The sequence below is a fragment of the Echeneis naucrates genome, chromosome 3, assembly GCF_900963305.1.
Source record: "Echeneis naucrates chromosome 3, fEcheNa1.1, whole genome shotgun sequence".
Classification (NCBI taxonomy): domain Eukaryota; kingdom Metazoa; phylum Chordata; class Actinopteri; order Carangiformes; family Echeneidae; genus Echeneis; species Echeneis naucrates.
Window position 1 is genome coordinate 4,566,183 of NC_042513.1, and position 21,461 is coordinate 4,587,643.

Consider the following 21,461-nt stretch of genomic DNA (forward strand, 5'->3'; position numbering starts at 1 on the left):
TGGGCCTTTGAAAGTTACTCCCCAAACTTTGTTGTTTATCTCTGGTGACTGCAGTGTTTTTGGATGTTTATAGATGGATGACGAGGCCTCACTATTGCCGCGGAAACTCCAAGCGGCTCTTGAGCAATCGCTGGAGCAGAGGAATGACATCATCAATCAGGATTCTGACAGCGAGTCAGACGAAGGTGAATAGGTGACAAATCATGTCTCTCGACAAAGACGGATGTTTTTTTGTTTGGTTTTGATGAGATCAGCATGTCAGCCCATGTCTCAGTGAAACTCACTGTGAAATTACATCTTCTGTTCAGACTCCCCATGCTGGTGAGTCACAGAGACTGACCTGGCGATAACAGGGCTTATGATGATGACATGTTGTTGAGCTCACTGATGGCAGATTATGCTTTTCGTGTGTTCTACAAGCAGTTTATTGTTTTAGTAATTCAGATTTTGACTCAGTGTGATAGTTTGTTTACATGCATGTACTGTAAGTCTCCTTAATGTGTTTCATTTAGGTCTTGTGGTTTTCACCCAGGCGTCCTGGGTTCAACTTCTGCTGTGGGAAATGGGTTTTTATGTACCTCTTAGGGATCAATAATAGTTTAACAAGTTGCAAAGTGTTTCACATTCAACAAATAATTAGAAATTAAATCATACTCGGATCAGGTCTTTGCATTAATAGGTGTCAGACTTTCTGTCTCTGCTTTTCAGTAACAGTTAGCACTGTTAACTCTGACAACAGTTAACACTTTCTATGGTTGTGTTCCGTCCTCAGTATGTCAGTCACAAGCTGTTCTCATTAATGTGCCAACCAAAGCAAGAAGCACTGCAACCTATTCAATGAGAGGAACTCTTAACTTTTACTTTTAACACAATTACGGCTGTACACAACTTATTAAAACTGCCTTTGATGTTTTTGATAGTGTGCCAAATTTACAAGCTACTCATGATATTTACTGTATGAAGCAACTAATATGACAGGACAATAATAAACACTCTCTCTTTGGCCTATGACTTACAATTCTGGCTGCGCTGAGCTTGAGTTTCTTGCTTTTTTCCCTGGAACATTTACAGAGTGTCTTAATGGTTTCTTCTGCTTACAGTCTCTTCAGCTCAAGCTCAGACTATGAGTTTTTCAAGTATTCACCTTCTACATGTGTTGATTTGGATTGTATTTCGCCATGGCACTCTCCTAGCCTTTCAACAGCTCTTGTCTAACTCGTTACTTTTGTCTTACTTTGACAGCATCATTGTGAGAGAAATGGAAGCAATTAGGGGCAACCACAGTCTTATTGTTATGTCATATCAGGTAGTTATTTTTCTTCAAATTGACCCCATGAGTAAGGGGATAGGTCCACAAACCTGCACAAACGATGGCTGAGGGTTTATGTGTGAATACTAAACCATTTTCAGTAAAATAATATAGGCTGGCAATATCTATGCACTGTGCCAATCAGGATGATGTGTCTACTTTAAGCAAACAATGATTTATGTCCTTTCATTTATGTCCACAGAGTATAATTCTTTGAACAGCCTGGTGTCAGAGGCCTTCATCCGCTTCTTTCTGGAGACAATCGGCCATTACTCCCTGTTCATTACTCAGAATGACCGTGGAGAACGTGTTTTCCAAAGAGAGGCCTTCCGAAAGTCGGTGGCGTCTAAAAGCATCCGTCGTTTCCTTGGTGTTTTCATGGAGTCTCAGATGTTTGCAGGGTTCATTCAGGACCGAGAGTTGAGGAAGACCCGGGCCAAAGGTACACTGTATTTTATTATTATTTTTTTTTTTTTTTAATGTCACTGGTTTATGTGAATGTTGTCTTTTAAATTTTTTGCCCCAAACATCCTGATGAAAAGTTTCACTCTTATCTATGGATTCCCAGTCCTGTGTATTTCCTGCCTGTTGCTCAGCAGATGATACAGCTCTGATACTGACCTCTGGTGGCTGAAATCTTTCATCAGCATGTTTTCACCTCACTGTTCCTCCAGGTCTGTTTGAGCAGAGGGTGGATCAATATCTGGAAGAGCTACCAGACACAGAGCAGAGTGGAGTCAACAAGTTCCTTAAAGGCCTTGGTGAGTTTCCTCAGCAGACATACAAAGCTGACCTCTGAGTGAAATTGCAATTATTTCTTTGCTGATTATTCCCTCGCAAGTTGCACAATTTGTACATCATGCCAATTGCTGCTGCTCATCTACTCCTACTGTCCCCATTTTAACTCCTGAATACCAAACAGGATTGCAGTAATCAAACTAATCTATCTGTCTACATTAATTGAAAGCTCAAAAACATTTTTCTTCCCTTGAACTTTATTTTTATACTTGAAGCTGTTTTCACTTTTCATCAGCTGGAGGGGGAATGTTTCTCTGTACCCACCTGTCACACACATTTAAATATGATTTTGTCAGATCAGTTTTGCAGTTTACCATTTGAATCTTCTGATGCACATAAGAACTGACTTTTCCATGAGGCAGAAAAGCCACGATGGACACATTATTCCTCAGAATAATGATTTCTTTGTCTTAAAACATGTCTATTTCTGTGATTTATGATTTGATCAGAAAACCACACATTAGCAGTCTAATTCAGAATGATCGGGAATCAGGATTATATCAAATTTAATTTTGTGCAATCTGATTTTGACTGAATCCCCAAATACTATATAATGACCTGAATTAAATTGATCCTCTCAGGTTCAGTGCATTTTATATAACTTAATGGCTTTCTTCTAACCTTTTTAGGGAATAAAATGAAGTTTCTCCACAAAAAGAACTGAGTGGAGCTGATGACCGAATGTCTCACATCTCTGCATCACAATGATTCTCACCTTTTTGTCTTAAATCAACATTTTTTTACGTAAATATGTACATATTATTTCACTGTAAACTGACTGTGATACCCTTCAGTGTATGTTTATAATCTTATGAGATAACAATAGCAGGACGGTACACATTGAATGAGCTGTAGGCTAACCACTGATGTCTGAGCGTGCTTGTATAGAGTGTTATCAGTATGTGTGAGTGTATATGACTTGATATTGGCATAGATGTACAGTTCATATGTATTCATTTTGCATTATTTCACCGCTGTGTTGTCCTCTGTCTGAGGAGTGTAAAGCCTATTCAAAAACTGTACATGCACCAGGACGATGAAGAAAATGATTGTAACTCTTCATAAAGTCTGTTTGCAATCTTTTATTAAAATTATCATTCGAATGCTGAATTCACAGCTTTTTTTTCCCTATTAATATACATTTTCAAACACATGGTGGTTAAATGTAATTAGATTAATCAAACTCATCAGATATGAAATCAAACTAAATCAGGAACAGATCAGCTCGAAGTAGCCCATAAATGTAAGTGCTTTGTTCTATTATCCTCCGAAAACAAAGCCCAAAGCTATGTGTATTACAATTGAAAACATAAATGTGTAATTCGTTTTGCCAGATGACATAAAATCACCTCTTTTTTTCTACATCTTGTATCTCAGTGACAGCTTACCCCAAAGCAATGTTTTAGGAAAAGCTGGCGAGATCCCAAAAGGCAGTTAGTCTAGCAGCAGCTACCACATGTTGCTGGTAACCTAATTACATTTGCACACATCACTCTGGTGGCTGTCGGTGCCATGCTGCTATCAGCTCTAACCGAGGGCCTCATTTTTGACTCCTGCCACTTTGATTACTTTTTCTCTGCTTGTGTCCTTTGGAGTCAGTAAAGGTGACATTTAATATCAAGAAATTGCTTTGTGTATTGGTTGTAAACCTTGACAACCTTCCATTTTCTCTGAGATGTAATTTTGCAACATATATAGGCCCAAAACATTCAGTTTGTGTATTTGCTCCCTCATTCAATGTAACATATTGCATTTTACGGGAAATATTTGTATTATACAGTGAATCATTCATAAAAATCACCTGTAGTTGTAGTCTGCAGTAACATTTCCCTCAGATAATGTCCTATTTCAAGCATTGTACTTTAATTTACATTTACATTGTGTGTAAGTGTGTATATATATACATACACACAAAAAGACACACTGAGGTCATTGTGATGATCGAGACGCTGCATTAACTCCTTGATTGTTTTGTTGTTTTGTTTTTTTTTTTATCCACAATGCAGATTTGTGCCATCGTTGACATGTATTTTCTATCTAAACTGTGTCCTCACATTGGCAGCAGAGAAATTCATTCAAACTTCTCCAAGCCGCCGATTGTCTCACTGCCTCTTTGAGAAACGTCAGAAGTATCGCAAGAGAACGGACATAAAATCTCACGATTAACTGCGAGACTTGGAATCTCCCCCCAAAATTTTTTTGGCCGGTCCAAAGAGCAACATCCGATCGGGGAAGATCTACCAACAGTCTGGGGGGGGGGCACCCAGGTCAAGGTAAAGGACAGACGGACCGTAGCCGCCCAGCTCCCCAGGCAGAGAGCGTCGCTTCCCGCGGACAGTGAACTGCAGCCTCCTGATGTGGACCCGGCGGGATGTTATCCGTCAGCTGCTCACTTCAGCGGCCACAATCAGTTGTTTTAGTGCACAAACGCGGCTGCGTGCTTCAAACCGATCCGTGCGCTGAGTTCGGTCTGCGGGCTGCGCTCTTTGTGTAGTTGCGGGTGAAAGCGGGGTGCCATCAAAAGGGCGTTATCTCCTGCGCACTTTCTAAAAAACAGTGTGACGCTCGGTGATGCGCGGGAGGTGAGGCTGCAGATGCAGAGGCAGGCTGGGGGGGGGGCAGCCTGACTGACGTGCTTCTCATTTACTGCTGTCAGACTGACAGAGAGAACAGGTGACCGACATGTTTATCCAGGATTTTAGTCTGCAGTTTATTCTAAATTGAATCACTGGGTGGTTTCACGTGTGCTGTGTTGGAAACTTTTACTGGTTGTTTTCTTTATCAAGAGACTGTTGTTATTTGTGTTTTGGGGCCACATTGATGATTTAGACATTACCAAAAATGAGTCAGGTGAAAATGAGGCTTTTAGAAAGTCTAAATGTTTGTCTGCCCAGTGACCAATAATATCATGGACGAATTTGCACCTAGATAATCTCTAAATGTAAAAATGTGTGATAAGAAAAGCATTTTCTAGTTATGGCAATAACTTGGCATTTATTCTAAAAGTCCCCAGAATCAGCCTTTGTGGTTTTTCAAACAGTAAAAAAGCAGCTTCAGTCATGCCCTTAATGTTATGTGGTAACCACAACACTGAACTTGCTGAGTATTTTACATGCAGTATGGCTTAGTGTGTCCGCTATTGTTCAAACAGGTATTACTGACACTTTAAAGGAAATAATGGGGGTTCATCTCTGAGCATGTCAAATACGAGAGGTTGGTTGTGTAAGAGTGAACTCGCAGCAAACAGAAAGTAAAATTGTTGCAGATGGTTATAGGATGTTTTTCAGGAGGGGTGTGTTCAGATCCCATCAGCTGCAACAGTTGAAGCAACACGTAACGAGGAAATAAACTGAAATGGGCAAATAGCTCTTAACAGGCTCACTTTGGTGTAACTCTCTCAGTCTCTCAGTGATTGATGCTTCTTCTTTTTTTTTATTTAACCAAGAGAAACGTTTCAATTTATTTACAGACAACGTTTCAATTTATAAACACGAGGGAAGCTGACACTACCGTTGAACAGAGGATAAATCAATTGAGGTGATACACAAACAGCTGCTGTAATAATTTAAGAGTGGTTGGACATAATCTTTGTCGGTGATCTCATCTCCTCAGTGTTAATAGATGTTGCATTGGGAGGCTCTTTCAAGGGAGAGATCACTGCACGTGTTTCTATTATTGTGACATCTCTTGAGATTCCGTGTGTATCTAAGTGCCAGCTTCGCTAAGCAGGGCAGAGAAGCTGACAGGAGGTTTCACACAGATGCTACTGAAATTCAGAAAAAAGTAAGTTCACAGTTGGAAAAAGCTACAGATCTGTGTGAATAAGAGGCAGGGTGTACTGTGACTGACTAATTGTGTTTCAAATTGGCCTTTGAATGCACCGTGGGGAATGGGATTGCTCTGAGCTCCCCACTGAAGCACCCAAGGATGAGAAAGTTGTCAGATTTGTAGGTCAGGCTGCAGGGGTTGTTGTTAGGCAGAATTAGTCTCAGCTCTAGATGTCACGTTGGTTTGATTCTGGGTTTTATTTGGTGGGGAGTTTTACTCTGTTCCATAATTCCTCCTTTCAACAGTCTCAACATTGTGCTCCTCTTTCTCTTGCTTTCCTCAGACTTTCTCCATGTTGTTAATTTTCCCAACATGTTGTGTTAAAATCTTAATTGATTTCACAACGTTGGAGAGAATTGCAGGAGTCTCATCTGGAGCTTATCAGAGCCTGACCCGGTTACAGTGTGCAACATCAGTGTGAGGTTCCTCCGGGATATGTCCCCTCCTCGCGCTGACAAAGGGATGAAGGCCACAGCCGGCCCGCCCCAGCCCAGCCTGACACCACCGAACATCACTTAATCTTGCCTAACAATGTCTGCTCCAAAGAACTTAAAGTTGCTTACATTACAATTTCTCCCTCTTCCCTCATTGTAGGTCACTTGGTCCTCCATCTTCCATTTTGGAAAGTGCTTCCGGGGATATTTTGCCCTACAAAAAAATAATTATCTTATCTCCCTAATTCCCAATTATTATGCACAGGCTTATTTAAGAAAAAGGATTAGATTTTTCTCTTCTTTTTTTTATGTTGGCTACACCAGCGAGCAGGGGATGAATTTGAATGTGACACTCCTCTCCTCTGCTGCAGTGAGGGGGTCCTACACATGGATGAACTGGGGGAGGAGAGAGCACAGTGAGGCTGTCATGTAAGCCGTCTCCTCTGGGGCCACCTCTCGGTGCGCACTGCTTCCTGCCTCAGCTCTAAGCCTCAGTGTTACTGCAGCTGAGGCGTCAGACTGCTGGCTCTCTTCTCCCTCCCTTTAAAAAAGCAACAGCTCCGCTTCCAAGCACTGAAATGGAGAAGGTAAGGCGCTTCTATCTTGATTTTTATTCTTTTCTGACATGGCCACAGAGATATTTCAGCAGGAGATGTTTGAATTAACATTGTTCAGACTGTGATTGAACCCCTTCAGTGAAGTTTGAGGCCTTTCTGTGTAGGGCTGACAACGTTGTCTATGTTTGTGTTGCGCTCTTTCCACTCCAAAAGATATGTTACATAAAAGGAATCCCCCCTCATTTGTCTAAGGACAACACACAGGTTTTTAAAATGGGATTTGGTCCTGGGGCACTGTTCACTCTTCCTAAATTCGCCGCAGGGGTCAGCTGGAGGGGATGAACTGCCCCATGAGGAATAATAAAGTGTTACACAGGTGAAAATAGCTGTACTGTGCATCATTTCTTGTGCACTTCATTTGCTCATATCTGAGACGAAATTAAATGTAAACACAAGGGAGTAAAAGGAGTTCTGTCCTGGTCTTGTAATAAAAATTTCAAAATCCTTATTTCAATAGATTTAGTGTCATTCCTTTTTATTGTTCACACATTAAAATGCTTAAATGGTTTGGAAATTAAACAAATGTTTGAAGAAATTGCAACTTGCAAGCATGAAAACAAATGCCACCTCTAGTGCAAATTAAGAGAGCAACAGAAATATTTCAGTCAGATGCAACCTCTTCTTTGTAACACTGCACTGTGTGCATATGTGTTTGAGTGTGTGTCTGCATTGTATTGCAATTTAAAGAGCATTTTTTTGTTTGTTTGTTTGTTTGTTTTTTGGTCTTTGTGTGTCTTGTCAGAGCTGTTCAGAGTGTTCTGAGCCAACGCTTGCTCAGAGTCTGTGCACACTCTGCAACAAGTGGTTGTGTTACCAGTGCACAGATGTGCATCAGCATCAGAGAGCTCCAGCCACATCCCAACACGCAGATGTGCACCAACAGCAGAAGCCCAGTGCCACCCAGTGCCCTGACCTGCACCAGAGAGGCTCCAGTTCGCTCCCACCAACTGGACAAGGCAAGGCTATTTGTGTATTTCAGGATTTTGTTACAGCCACTTCCTTGGCCAGTATAACAGATTATTAGTGCCTCTTTCTGTCTCTGCACAGCCTGTATCTCCCTGACTCTGTCAGCTGGAAATCTGTTTGGGTTTTGTTTTCATTTCTGTGCTCTGTTTGTTAATCATGTCTCAGTAGGAACCATCGCAATGAATAATGTATGACACTTGAGATGGCTGATAATAGTTCTGGAGATCCCTGTGTTTTATTACACCCTTCTTCAACACATGGCCCAGATTCTGAAGTGCTCGCACAATTTCTTTTTTTTCTAAGATTAGTGTGTTGCTATTTAAAGGCCCTCAAGTGTGCCTGGCAGGTTCGTTTCCATCTGCTTTTGCAGGTCTGCCTTGTACAGTTGTCAGATCATAACGAACAGATCGTAGATACCTTTATTACCATGTGAGAGTTATGCAGTTTAACTTGTTTACTTATGAGAAAAGCTGTGTGACTGCGTTGACAGGATGTGGTCAGTGAGATCAGGTTGATGCAGAGAGGGTGATGCTCGGCTCTCTACCACAGAGATGTGTTATGATGTGCCTGCAGGAAGGGGTCGGTCGAGGTGAGCTGGCCAGCAGAGAGCAGCAGGGCTGCGTTCATTAGCCGTATCCTGCTATACTTAGGACAGCAGCTTTAGCAGTGTCCTATTTAGACATTTCTGAGGGATATTTTTAACTGTGTGTGTGTGGATGGTGGTGCATCAAAGGCCTATTGAAGAGCACCGAAAGATCATTCATCACTTACATCGTTGACACCCAACAGTTCACTGTTTACCAGTCCCATGGTAACCTCAACCTGAAACTGGTTTTTCACAGTTGTAGCTTGTCTGTGGTCAGTGGTGAACGGGACTTTGTACTTTGAATATTTTCATAAACATGAAGGTTTCATTTGTGTGTGTATGTGTGTATTCTCTCAGTCATTGTGTCTTTTGGAAATGAAATCCCTGTTGTAAAAACAAATCCAAGAATAATGCATGGCGCAATCCCCCCCCCCCACCCAACACACACACACACACACACAAGCACCAGCACTGTGGTGTGACTGAATTTCCTGACAAGAGTTGCTAATGCTATTCTCTACCTCCCTCTCCCTCCTCCCACCCTCTGTCTTTTAGGCCCGGGGTCGTATCCTTATTCCCTCCTAATGTGCCACTCTCACAGACAGGAGCCCTTGGAGCTGTTTTGTGAGTCATGTGACCTTCTGTGCTGTAGCAGCTGTCACCTGTCCTCCCACAAAAACCACAGGTCAGTGCAGAGATACACAGCACAAGGACACTCCGGGGAAGGGCTAACTGCAGGTTAAAAACTTCCTCTGAGTAACAACGCTCTTTAACTGCCTTGTCACTTTTATCATCTGTATCTGCATACACTACCCTTGGCCAGCCTAATACCCATTAAGTATTCATGTGCTTTTGTTTTCTGTGATGTCACAGTATAGTAGCTGCCTCTAAGGTCACCAGCACATTGCTGTGTCCCCGGGGTAATGAATTTAATTCTGGTGTTCTGCATGCCCAAAGAATAAATTAATCAACTTTCTATCTGGTGCTGTGATCTCTCACGTGCTCAGAGTGGTGCAGATCAGGAAGGCCCTGCAGGATCAGCAGTGGCTGTTTGAGAACCTGATGGTGCAGGTGGAAGAGAGGAGGTCTGCAGTAGAGAACAATGCGAAAAAGATCGAGGGCAGGTTGGTTTAGACGAGCAGTGTTGCAACTACTGCCAGAAACTGAATGTTGTGAAGCAAGCTAATGGTAAAATTAATGTCTGAAATGCTGCTGGAGTTTTCTGCCAGGTATGAACCATTTATTTTCCCTTTTATGTCTTTGTAGACTTCATGGAGTAAAGATTGCGCACAGGAAGGCAGAGAACCAGATTAAAATGGCAAAGATGATTATGATGAACGAGCTTAACAAACGAGCCAACCTATTAATAGAGCAACTGGAGGTAATTACTTTCTCTTTCTTTCTCTCCTTCTTATCGTTCTGCTAGCCATGGGAGTACATGCAAAGAATCTGAAACTGCCCTGATGTAATCAGTCCAAAAAAGCGAGCCAACGGGAGTCCATAATAATATGTCAGAGCTGCTTAAGGCGACATCTCAGAAACAACATCCGTCAGAGAAGGACTCATCAATTTAGCTCGGTCTCGTACCGATGCTTTCTGTCTGGCAGCCTTTAAAACATAACCATACGCATATTTATGGTTGTCTTCGCAGAAAATCTCAGAGGACTTCCAGCATCGTCTGGAGGACCAGCTGCAGGGGGCAATAGAGATCTGCAGCCAGCTGGACCACGTTCAGAAGTTCATCACCTGGGCTACGACCCACCACTGCAGCGGCCCGGTGCTCTTCAGCAGAGCTCTAGTAGGTGATAGGACTGTCAACAGATGTCCACTGTCTTACTAAAACACACACACACTTATGACTACTAATGAAGTAACTAGTAATTAATTGCTGTGAGGAAGTAGAACTAGAAGTTATATGCCTTCTTTCATTGTATTTGAAAATGTAAACCCACATTTTTGTTTACTTCTCAGATTATATACGCGTTTAGTGAACTAGTCACAGGGATTAATGCTGAGCGAGTGAAAGCAAGTATATAATTTCCTCTGCGTTTGTTTCTTATCATAAACCTGAGAAAATTTGTGAAGTTGCATGGCAGATTTGGTTTGGCTTGCACAGCCTGCATCCAGAGCTGGGAGCATATTTTGTATCAGTTTGGACCGTTATTCTATAAATGTGTCTCGTGCATTACCTGCAACCTTTTGAAAGAGCAACAGTAAATTGTTTGAATGGCCTTTTGACCTCAACTCAATTCCACCGGTGTTAAAATTGAGTATGCTTGTGAGTTTGTGTCATTTGAACTTTGAACAGCTCAGAAAAATGTCAGTCTTTATTATTTAGGGATAATTTTGAGTACATCTTTGCAATTTTTTAATTATTTTTGGAAGGTTAAGTCAAACCAATGTGGAGAAATGTGTCCTTTTCATTCATCGACTATCCATTCTACCTGCAGATTTCACTCCAGATGCAACAACTGCTTGAACCATCACTTCACTCAGACACATGGAGTCCTGTCAAGATCAAATTCAACTGGGACGCTAGTTACTGGATGAAGCAGATGTCGTCCTTGGGTAAAATGAAAACTACAGAAGAACGATGACTATATTACAATATTTTAGAGAATTGCAATTAAACCTGTTAATACCACCTGTGGCTTTAAAAAAATATGATGCACTGGAATGAAGGGTTCACTTCAATCTGTTTTCAGTTTATGTTTAGAGTATTTTTACAGGGAGACACGAACAAACAAAGGATTGCCATGTCCATGAACTTTGATACTGTCAACACGTCTTACTGTGACTTCATTGTTCTGCAGGTCATCTGACTGTTGAAGGGGGTAACTGCACTTATCCTCAGGGTTTTGCCTGCTCCAGTATTATGAGGCCTCAGCCAATCACCTGCTTGGCCCTGCCGTCCGTGTTTCACAGAGGACGAGACCCGGGCTGTGGGTATCAGGCCTGCTGTGAACCCCAGATGTGTTGCCTGCATGCCCTTCCTTCTCAGCCTGATCGTCCCACTTTGGACAAAAGTCAGGTGGAAGCCACACTTTATAACTCGAGCTGCGTTGACCCTGCCCTCATCTCTGCCTCCTTGCACCAAAGCCAGCAGCTCCAGAGGTGTTGGGACACTGACAGCTCCTCACACTGCCCTCCCACTGCATCACCTGTCCCCATTATGGGACCCATCCAGCTCAACTGCAGCCAAAGATCTCCATCTCAGCCACAAGCTACTGACTCCCAACCCCACTCCCAGTCTAAATCTTATCTTTCTCACCACCCACACCAGAGAGAGATTCTTTCAGACAGCCAGGTGCAGCTGGGTGCAGAACACAGCGGGCCAGACCAGTGTCAAGGGAAGTTATCAATTAACACATCTCTGACACAGGAACTCATCCACACAGCTGTGGACAGAGACATGACGACTGAAGAGAGCTGGGAGGAGAGATGCAGAGCGGAAGAGACTCGCGGTCACACAACGCTGGTTGAAAACAGAGAGATGTTGGATGAGGAGCTGCAGCAGCATGACAGAAGTGAGCAGAGTCCCGTCCAGCAGCAGAGCCACATCCCTCCTGCAGCAGAGCTGAGACAAGAGCAGCAGAAAACCAGACCTGCACTGACAGTCAGAGACCACAGAGACGGCAGGGTGAGAGAAAAAGCTAACACCAGAGTGATTTTTTTTTTTTTTTAAAGCAGAGCTTCGTCCTAATTTGAATTTTAAAATGTTGACAAAGATACATTCATGTTGACTCAAAGGGTTGAGATAAAAAAGTTGGAAACAGCAGCTGTTTTGGAGGTCAATCACATGCCACTAAAAAACAATCAGAAAAAATAAATGTAGATACTCTTTAATACCTTCAGCTAAGTCAAAGTAAATTGATGGTAATTGGGGTTAATGTACATTAAGGAAAAATTTGCATAAATATATAATAAGATAAGCAATATAAACAAAGCATTTACTTAAAACAAAACAGTTGTTGAAAATGCAACTTTGTTGTTCGTCAGTATTTGGACATGATGTGATTTTAAGTGTTGGGTTCTTTCAGTTCACATGTGGTCCTGCAATGTTTTTCTGGGGCTCAAAAAAAAAAGTTCAACCCAACTCATGGCTCATGACTTCGTAAACCGCAGTGCTGTTTTCACACATCTCTCAGATGCCACAATATGTCCGTCAGTAAGATCTATTTCCCTTAAAAACACTTGTTCAGAGAAACACAAAGAGCAGACAAAGGAAACAAAGCCAGATTGAAAAAGAAAATCATGAAGTTAAATCAAAAGCCAGCAGAAAAATATTTTACATATGGGCAGAGGCTAATTTGTATTTCTGTCATTTCTGAGGGGAACTAAAACTAAAATGAGCACTGTTCATTTTAATGCCAGAACACTTCTCACAGTTGACAGCTTGCCTGAAAACAGATGGTGCAACTGAAACCTGCTCTTGCTTTTATAAAGAAAGGATGATAGGAAAACAAAGAGCTGCTCTGACAATTAGAGCTTTTCATAGCAATGCATACTAAAACTTAGGGGAGCGTTGCTCCTCATAGTTAAACTTGATGCCAGATGGTTGAGCAGCCACATAATCTACTCTCCAAGAAATTCTCAAGATGCATGATCTCAAGCACAAAGACGTATCATTTTTACATTTTCAAGTTGCAGCTTCTGGAAGTGTCATAAAGCCACTGGGGAGCACTCATTTGTGTACTTAACCTGTCATTAATGAGTCACTAAGGGAACAGGGGGAATTTGAATTTAGCTGGTTTGCACTCTTAGATAAATTCCTACACCCTCCCCAAATCATTCCAGAAAGAAGGATTATGGTCTATTTTTCTCCACAGTCTGAATCCTCCAAACCTCTCCCAAGGGGCACGGATCAGGTAAGTGTTTTAATCGCATGATACTTAGGAGCATGTGCTCCGTGTCAGCCTGGCATCAATTTGTAAGATGGTGCACTAGAAAAGAAGGGGGAAAAAAGAAAGAAGAAGAGAGGGACGTGATTAAAAAGAACTGGTGTTAAATGATTCCCACCCCTGCTTGCATTAACTGCAGACACAGCTGAGGTGTTAAAGGAGCTTTTCAGGACACTGGCATTAGTGAAATTCTAATATAAGAGAGTGATTTACAGTACTGGCTTAATCAAAGGGCCACTCTGAACCCCTGATGGTGAATTTACATATGATAATTGGCGTTTCAACTAAACCTTTTATTTCAAGTGTATTATACGCAGCTGTGGGCTACTCTCCATGTTTGTTGAGTTGTTTTGAATCAGACCCAGAATAAGCACTGAGTGATGTTTTTGTTCATTTAGTGTTTGCCAGTGTGCGTTCATGTGTGCCACTCAAGGTTTTTTCCAACAGAATCCCACTCCCACTTTTCTTTCTCCTTTCTGTCATTAATGGCGTGAACAGCTGCAACTGTGCATGTGATCTCAGTTGAAACCCTGTACAGATCTGTATGTTTGTGTTTCTAACAGAGATCTACATCCCTGGGGGTATCAGTGACAGCCCGTGACTGTGCATCTGATGTGCAGAGCAGCAGGCTCAGCCCTAGTTCGGTGTGCATGAGGAGAGAAAGACGCTCCCAGAGCATCCCTGCAGAACTGGCAGCCCCATCCTCCGGACCTGCCACACAAAGACCCACAGGATGCACCCACAGCATAGAGGCAGGAGCTGCAAACAAGGTAACCCTGCAGATAGTCACACATGTCAATGAACTGAGGATCTCTCAGCAAATACAACAGGGCCATTGTTAACATGCCTACCTCCTAAATGTGAGCTCTCATTGCACATTGTACATAATGTACCATCAACCATACTATTGTCTCTCATAAACAATTTTACATTAAATGGGTCTTGAAAATTGGAAGTAGTTGAAAGACCTTATATCAAGAGCCATCTAGTAGCTGGCGTGGAGCTTTCTATCATATTGCATGATTATTGTCAATAGAAGTAGTTGCTCAGTTGTACACTTTTAAGTTTCCTTTATTCATTTTTCACCCATGTTATAAAGTTTTAAGAAGCACCTTGTGGCTCCAAGAAAGGCTTTGTAAAATTGGATGCTTTGTTCTGAGGCTTTGTAAGTTTAGAAAATGGTCAAATTCCATGTATTAAAACTGTTCCTTCTTCCGGTTTAGGACTAGGACTAGGAAAGGTTTACCTACACAGTTTGCATTTACATGATGTTTGTTTTTTTTTTCTCAGTATGCTAATATAGATGCCAGACAGAGGAGAGCTTCAGATGGGGTGCTTTGTGTTGTCAAAGAAACTTTGTCTGACACAGCCACCCCTAGAGGCCACCGTCCTCTGCTCTCCTATAAGACGGAGCCAGGTACCAGATATACAACTTTATTTCTTAGATAATACAATGTTTGCAAATAAATGAACATTTTTGTTACATTTCTCTTTTTCAGATAATTCTTTGTCTTATGTAAATGAAGCTGTTCATTATGAGGCCAAGGAGAAGTGTCGGACATCAAGAAATGCCCGCAACATGTAAGTAACCACTATCAAGTTAAACCTCCGTTCACACACATCATGAAAACATGGTCATTTATTCTGTACCTGCCTCCTAAGTAACAGAGATGCTGTGAAGGACTCGGGAAGGCCCAGGGTTCCAGTGGTTTGCTTAGAGCGTCTCAAAATACTCGTCTCTCAGCTTCCCCCACACGGACGACGGCAGAGCGACCCTTTACCGGCCAGCACCACCGAGAAGGGCGAAACTGTCCCACAGCAGAGAACCTGGAGTGATGCAGCACCTCAAGTATGTCTCTTTTCTTTTCATGCTGTAGGGGAATGCCGAAGCCATCTGATTACAGAACATTTCTAAAATTCAATATTTATTTATTTTTTTTACCTGTACATAGTAATTTTCTTCAATATGCTGTTAAACAGAAAGATTAAGCTTCCTTCCTATATGCTCCTCTGTTCTGTTGTAAAACACAGGGGATAGCTGGAAGCTCTGATACCAGGAGGAAAACCTGCTCACTCACAACACCACCATATGCTACAGAGCAGCCAACTCTTTATCAGTCAACCACACAGTCAATCAACAGTGAATTTGACAGCCGAGGGAGATTCAGCTCCTCTAAAGCAAAGACACTGTCCCCCATAGACCCTAAATATGTTCTGCAAAGTTACTCTGTACTAGATCTGGACTCCGACTCTGACCCAAGGTCAGCCTCAGAAGATGCAGTTGTTTGTCAGGACGATCCAGACCGACAGTTAGACTCAGATGCATCACGAAGTTCTGACCCCAATGTGGAGTCCTCATCTGAGACTGAACTTGAATTTCTGTCTGAAGAGAAATCCGTGGTTGCAGGAGAGATTGGGCTCTGCAGAGAAGCTGACAATGCAGGGGATTCTGAGCCAAGTTTTGAATATGAGGCAGATCCAGAATCGGATGCAGGAGCTGGGTCAGAGGATGGACAAGACCGGGATGCGGATGCAGAATCAGATGATGCTGAAACAGAGTCTGACGTCCAACTTGAATATGATCCCAGTTTTCAGGCTGAGACTGATTCCAATGCTGTTTCCGATCAGGCTGCAGACTATCAGGGCTCCATGGAGTCGGAGCTTGATATCGATTCTGAGCCTGAACTGACAACTGATGACCCACAACCACTTCGCTCTGACCTGGAAGAGGAGTGCAACATTGGAGCTGTTCAGAGGCCACTTCTAATTGCTAACCCTTCAACTGAGAGGAGGGCAGAGGATGTCCCCGAGCAGGACAGTACAGAGATAGAGAGTGAGGACTTTTGCGCTGTATGTCTCATTGGAGGAGACCTGCTGTGCTGTGACCGCTGTCCCAAAGTCTTTCATCTGTCCTGCCATATCCCGTCTTTGCTAAGCTTCCCCTCGTAAGCTACTTTTACTCCAACTTCCAATGTATACATTTAATATCTTTCTCTTTCCTCCTATCAGACTGTTAATTTAGAGCTGGTATGGTTGAAGTCATGCTGGTTTTTCTCCTGATCAGAGGCGACTGGGTGTGCAGCCTGTGCAGAGATGTTGTGAGGCCAGAGGTTGATTATGACTGCGAGAACGAGAGAACATCAGGAGAACACAAACTGGCACATGGACTATCTGCATGTGACCAAAGAGTAATTCATTTAATATGCTGGATTAATAACAATAAGTGTTTATTTTAGTCTTGTTGGTGAGTGTGTGATCTGTAACAAATTTCTCATGTTTGGTTGACTATTTGTAGAAATGTGAGCGGCTGACTCTTCTCATCCTCAGTAACATCCTCAGCGCTCCCTTCCATGAGCCCGTCAGTCCACTTGTGAGTGAATTTACAGTGAAAGCTGGTTCATTTTAATTTATTTATTGGTAATTGTACATAGAGTAGACACATTAGCATCAGTACAGTTTTACTTGTGTTTCTGCATGCATAAATACAATAACTCTATAACAGTGGCTATATTTGTGAGGCTCAGGAGGTTTAAATGTACCCTGTAAGTTAAAAAACAAAGAAATAAACAAAAGAACCTCTCAAAAATAAAAAATAAAAGAGCACCAAAACAGTATCTTCTGGGCTTGACAAGTGAGTTAAATACATTTGCTTCCTCATTAGAAATGTATAAAGCTGAATTTTATATTTATTTTTGTATACATTAGCTAGCACTTCCTGGCCATTTGATGGTGTTACACAGCACTTCCTGATGTGTTACTGCTACCATCTCAATGTGAAATGTTTAGCCTCATGTTCATTTTCATACACCTGGACTTTTGCATGTTGGAGACACACAAATAAAAATAATGCAGTTCCAGAATCCCATTAGTTAGGTTGAACACTTCTGCTGAAGGTTACCTCCTCGAGTCCTTTGCAGCAAGACCATCATTATTTAAGGATATCCAATGATATATGAACTAGGAACAAGCATCATGTATGGAGGTGGAGATACATTTGACTGTTATTCATAATGCAAAGCATTATAATATTTATTTATTGAGGGCAAAGGTAACCAAATTAAAATGACTTCAACAACAGATCTAAAGCAGCTTTTTCATGCAGGCTCGCCATTACTACCAGATCATCAAGAGGCCGATGGACCTTTCTGTCATCAGAGCCAAGCTCAATAAGAGGAACCCCCGACATTATAACTCACCTGATCAGTTTGTTGCTGATGTCTGTCTCATGTTTCGAAACTGTGCAAAGTTCAATTATGTAAGTCAAAAAAGGGATGTCTTCCAAGTTTCTATCAAATGTAGTGTTTCATATGTAAACAAATACAGATTTAAATACAATATAAAATAAATATAATTATCATCAGTACATCACAAGTAATTGTGCTTTATCTCTGACCTTAGCCTGACTCAGAGGTGGCTCAAGCAGGCCACAGCCTCGAGATATTCTTCACCTCCAAACTGAAGGAAGTTTTCCCAGACAAAGTGTTCGTTGCAGCTGAGGCAGACTCAGACAGCGATGAGTACGATGAGGCCTACAAAACAGCTGAAAGTGGTTTCCCGTGGCCTGAGAGGAGGGAACAATGCCACAGGAAAAGGAAGCGGAGACACTCTCTCAAGTCAAGGAGACATCACTTCTAGCTTGGGTTGACCAGGGTACAGCCATGGATGCAAATATATTTCATTTGTGTGTATTCAAACCATTACTGTTGAGTAGCTTGTGGAGCTTTCAAAGTATTTCCATTTTGTAAGGTGAAACCGCCTCTGTTTGGGATTTACAGTAACATCACAGTGCTGCCATCTGATGGCATCTGAGCACATTGAAACAGTCATGTATTTCAAATATTTCAGCAGTTCAGCATACTGCAAACTTCAGCTGATCATCGGCTCAGACTGGGTAAAAAAACAACCCTAAAGTTTAAGTTATGTACTATATGCTACATTTTGGGAAAATTGAGTTTGTTGAGTTTCTTCTGCTTAAGACTTAAAATGTTGTAGTTGAGAGGTGATGCCATAATTTTTACTGTATCATATTTTGGACATTGATGGTTTGCCCTTGATGCACTGGAAATTACTTAGAGTGTTTACAATTAGACCTCCTAAAATATTATACTTTACATTATCTTCTCTATGTATATTGCTCAAAGAGGATTCTGTAATTGGATGTTCATTAATCTCACTTTGCATCTTTATTAAGTGGTACTTTTTTTTAGGAGAACGTATTCCTCAGTATACACAGCACTTTGAACTTTGATATTAGTAAAGTCTGTATTTTGCCATATTCATAAATGTTCAACATATTTATACATGTATGACTGTACAGAATTTTATTTTACTATATTTCTCATTTTAATTACTAAATGATTGCAGGCAATTATCATAGGTTTGATTATTGATATAATTATGTGTCAGTAGCTTTTTTTGAAAAGCATCTGTGAAGCCTATTGACTTTCTTTCTGAGCAGAGTGATAAAGAATGTGAGTGAGGGCAATATAACCAGGGCATATGTATTTTTATCCCGTTAGAAGATGAAATATCTAGATTAAAACATAAAATTACAATTTTTTGCATCTAATCAAAAATATTGTACTATTCCATTATCTGAATATCTCAGGCTGAATAAGAGTTTAAGGTATTGATATAATTCACTATGGATTATTTTAAAAAATGTCCTTGCTTTCTAGAACCACAGTGTTGAGAAAAATGGGTAATTTTATAATGTGCACCGTTGAAGTGCATTTCCTGTTTTTTAATATGCTTTACTTGTTTCCTGCTGCTTAAGCTAGCCTTTACTTGTCTGTTATAATAATTAATGCACAAAGTATTATCTGTATTTTCTTTAGTCATTCCAAAAATTTGTGAATATCCAGTATACCTGCGTGCAACGTCACTTCCTTTTCAATCAATAGATGTAATAATATTTACTATTGCCAGAGGGAAGACTGCTGAACTATAGTTACTGTCATTAATTTTTTTCATTTTTTTACTGTAACAGTAAATGGTAGATGTCCATATATAAGTATCAATAAAAGACATTCAAGAAAAACACTATTTGTGATTATTGTTAAATGATATGTGTTGTTTTTAAACTGAAATCGCAGGACCACCTCAGTGGTACTGTCCAAGTCAGCTCAGTGCAGTCACGTTCTGTAAAAGATAAATAGCTTTCTTCACACATTATATGACATTACATAGTTCATTTTCCTCTTTTAAAGTGCACACATAGCAAAAAAGGCACAGGTGTTAATATACACATTGTTTTGGTCAGGGCGGCATTTTGCTGTTTTACTCCTGAATAGGATTTGTGACCTTTCAGTCAGCAGCCTTGGAGTAAAACATTACAAGATGATAATGAGACACTTCTGTGACCTTGGGTGAACAATGTAAAGGGCAGAGAGAGAGGTTCTGATGGTACTGAATCAAAAGCAAGACCGGCTGACCGGTGAAGCAGTTTGTGAAATCAGAGTTTGGAGTGTCTGTGGGTAATAAGAAGGCATGCTGAATTTTAAGCCTTTTGGAGGTCAGGAGGCATGTTTTTAACATGCTTGAAAACATACTGGCACCAAGCCTGTGTATTCAAACCTGTGCCTGTTGTGTTGACTGGCATTTTTGCCATCCCGTTAACTGAGAAGGGGCAGAGACCTTTGATGTTCTCAGTTAAGGGGAGATGTTTGGCAGTATAACGCTGGAGTGGTCTTTAAGGGTTGTATGTAGTGAAGACTAAAGAGAGGAAGATTTGTTTGTGGACAGGCAAGACCAGGCAACAGAGCTACACTGGGGGGTTGGTTAACACAGACTCACATGCTCATTTTAAAGTCTATAAATAAATTAAATAGTACGGATAAATTAAGCTTCTTTGTTGCATAAAGATCTGTACACACCTAAGATGAAGTCTCTGTGACGACCAAGCTGTTGCAATGGAGAGATAGATAGATATAACTTTATTTATCCCCAAGGGGAAATTCACCTCGTCAGGAGCTCATCAAAATAAAAATAATAACAAAAAATTTAAAAAACAATAGGTGTTATTGAAGAATTAACTTCCAGCGCCAGAACATGATATACTCAATTAGAAACTTCATCACCTGATCTCTGGCTGGGTCCTCAGATAGTAAGCTTCAGCAATAGCATTACCTGGCATTAGCATTAGCATTTAGATCGGGTAAGCATCGGTTAGCTGGTATAGCCCCTTACTTTTTATTAGCTTCAGTTAGTTGCATTAGTTACACCCATTAGCCAATTAGCTGGAGTTAGCTCCCATTAGTTCAAATGCTTTAGCTTCATTTAACTTGATTTGCTGGCATAAACTTAAGTTAGCAAACATAAATTTCCTTCGGGTTAAATAAAGAGTATATCTATCTCTCGATCAATCCATTAGCTGACTTTAGCTGGAATTAGCTTTATTTAGTTAGTTCAACTACCTCACATTTGCACCCTTTAGTCTTCATGGCTTTAGCATCATTTGAACCACAGTAGCTTCAGTTACCTCATAATAGGTTCATTTGGTCGGAATTAGGTTCAGTTAGTTGGTGTTAGGTTGAGGTAGCGCTCATTACTAGTCTTACTTCCTTTGCTTTAGCTTCAGTCAGCTCACTTTGACGGCATTTACCGCCTATAACCTTCAGTTAGCCGTCTTTAGCCTCGGTTAGCTGGCGTTAGCTCCCTTTACCGGTAGCTGAGTGATTATTGAAAAGCAGAGGTCAAACTGAATATGGCGGAGCGATGAATGCAGGCAGTCGACAGTCTGATTAGTGGTTTCCATGGTGACAGCGCCGGACACTTACACGCACAATGGCTCTCCAAGATCAGACAGGGAAACACAACCCTCAGACAAGTGACTATAAAACAACAACCATTTGTACTATCAGCAAATTGAGTAGAGCCAGGCAAAGAGCGATTTATCTGGACGATTTCTGAATAAGCCTGACAGATTGCAGTATGTGTTCTTCATGCATATTAGGTTACATATATCAGGCAGTTTAAGAGTATGGAGTCAGAACACACTCATAATGAATCTCGCGGGGATTT

The 21,461-nt window shown here is 41.2% G+C and overlaps 2 protein-coding genes across 5 annotated transcripts in view; both read left to right on the top strand.

Moving 5' to 3' along the window:
* dennd2b (DENN domain containing 2B) overlaps positions 1-3,217 on the top strand; it is a 40,371-nt gene extending 37,154 nt beyond the window's left edge. For all 3 annotated transcript variants that reach the window (XM_029497649.1, XM_029497650.1, XM_029497648.1), the window contains 4 exons: positions 74-185; positions 1,512-1,751; positions 1,984-2,070; positions 2,737-3,217. In XM_029497649.1, coding sequence (XP_029353509.1) covers positions 74-185; positions 1,512-1,751; positions 1,984-2,070; positions 2,737-2,771 — 474 coding nt within the window. In that variant the 3' untranslated portion in view covers positions 2,772-3,217. The remainder of the gene's footprint in view (positions 1-73; positions 186-1,511; positions 1,752-1,983; positions 2,071-2,736) is intronic.
* A 1,114-nt stretch (positions 3,218-4,331) lies between these two features.
* Positions 4,332-19,473, top strand: trim66 (tripartite motif containing 66). Of its 2 annotated transcripts, XM_029498828.1 has the most exons (19): positions 4,332-4,780; positions 6,741-6,956; positions 7,729-7,942; positions 9,094-9,223; positions 9,546-9,662; positions 9,805-9,919; positions 10,190-10,336; positions 10,989-11,106; positions 11,352-12,178; positions 13,368-13,406; positions 14,003-14,209; positions 14,730-14,856; positions 14,939-15,020; positions 15,102-15,288; positions 15,471-16,384; positions 16,504-16,627; positions 16,735-16,809; positions 17,542-17,694; positions 17,838-19,473. In XM_029498828.1, the coding sequence occupies exons 2-19, from the start codon at positions 6,948-6,950 to the stop codon at positions 18,072-18,074; spliced, it is 3,822 nt and encodes a 1,273-aa protein (XP_029354688.1). In that variant the 5' UTR covers positions 4,332-4,780; positions 6,741-6,947; the 3' UTR covers positions 18,075-19,473. The 2 variants fall into 2 exon arrangements, with proteins under 2 accessions (XP_029354688.1, XP_029354689.1); XM_029498829.1 differs by lacking the exon at positions 13,368-13,406 and having other exon boundaries at positions 4,334-4,780.
* Positions 19,474-21,461: the final 1,988 nt, after the last annotated feature.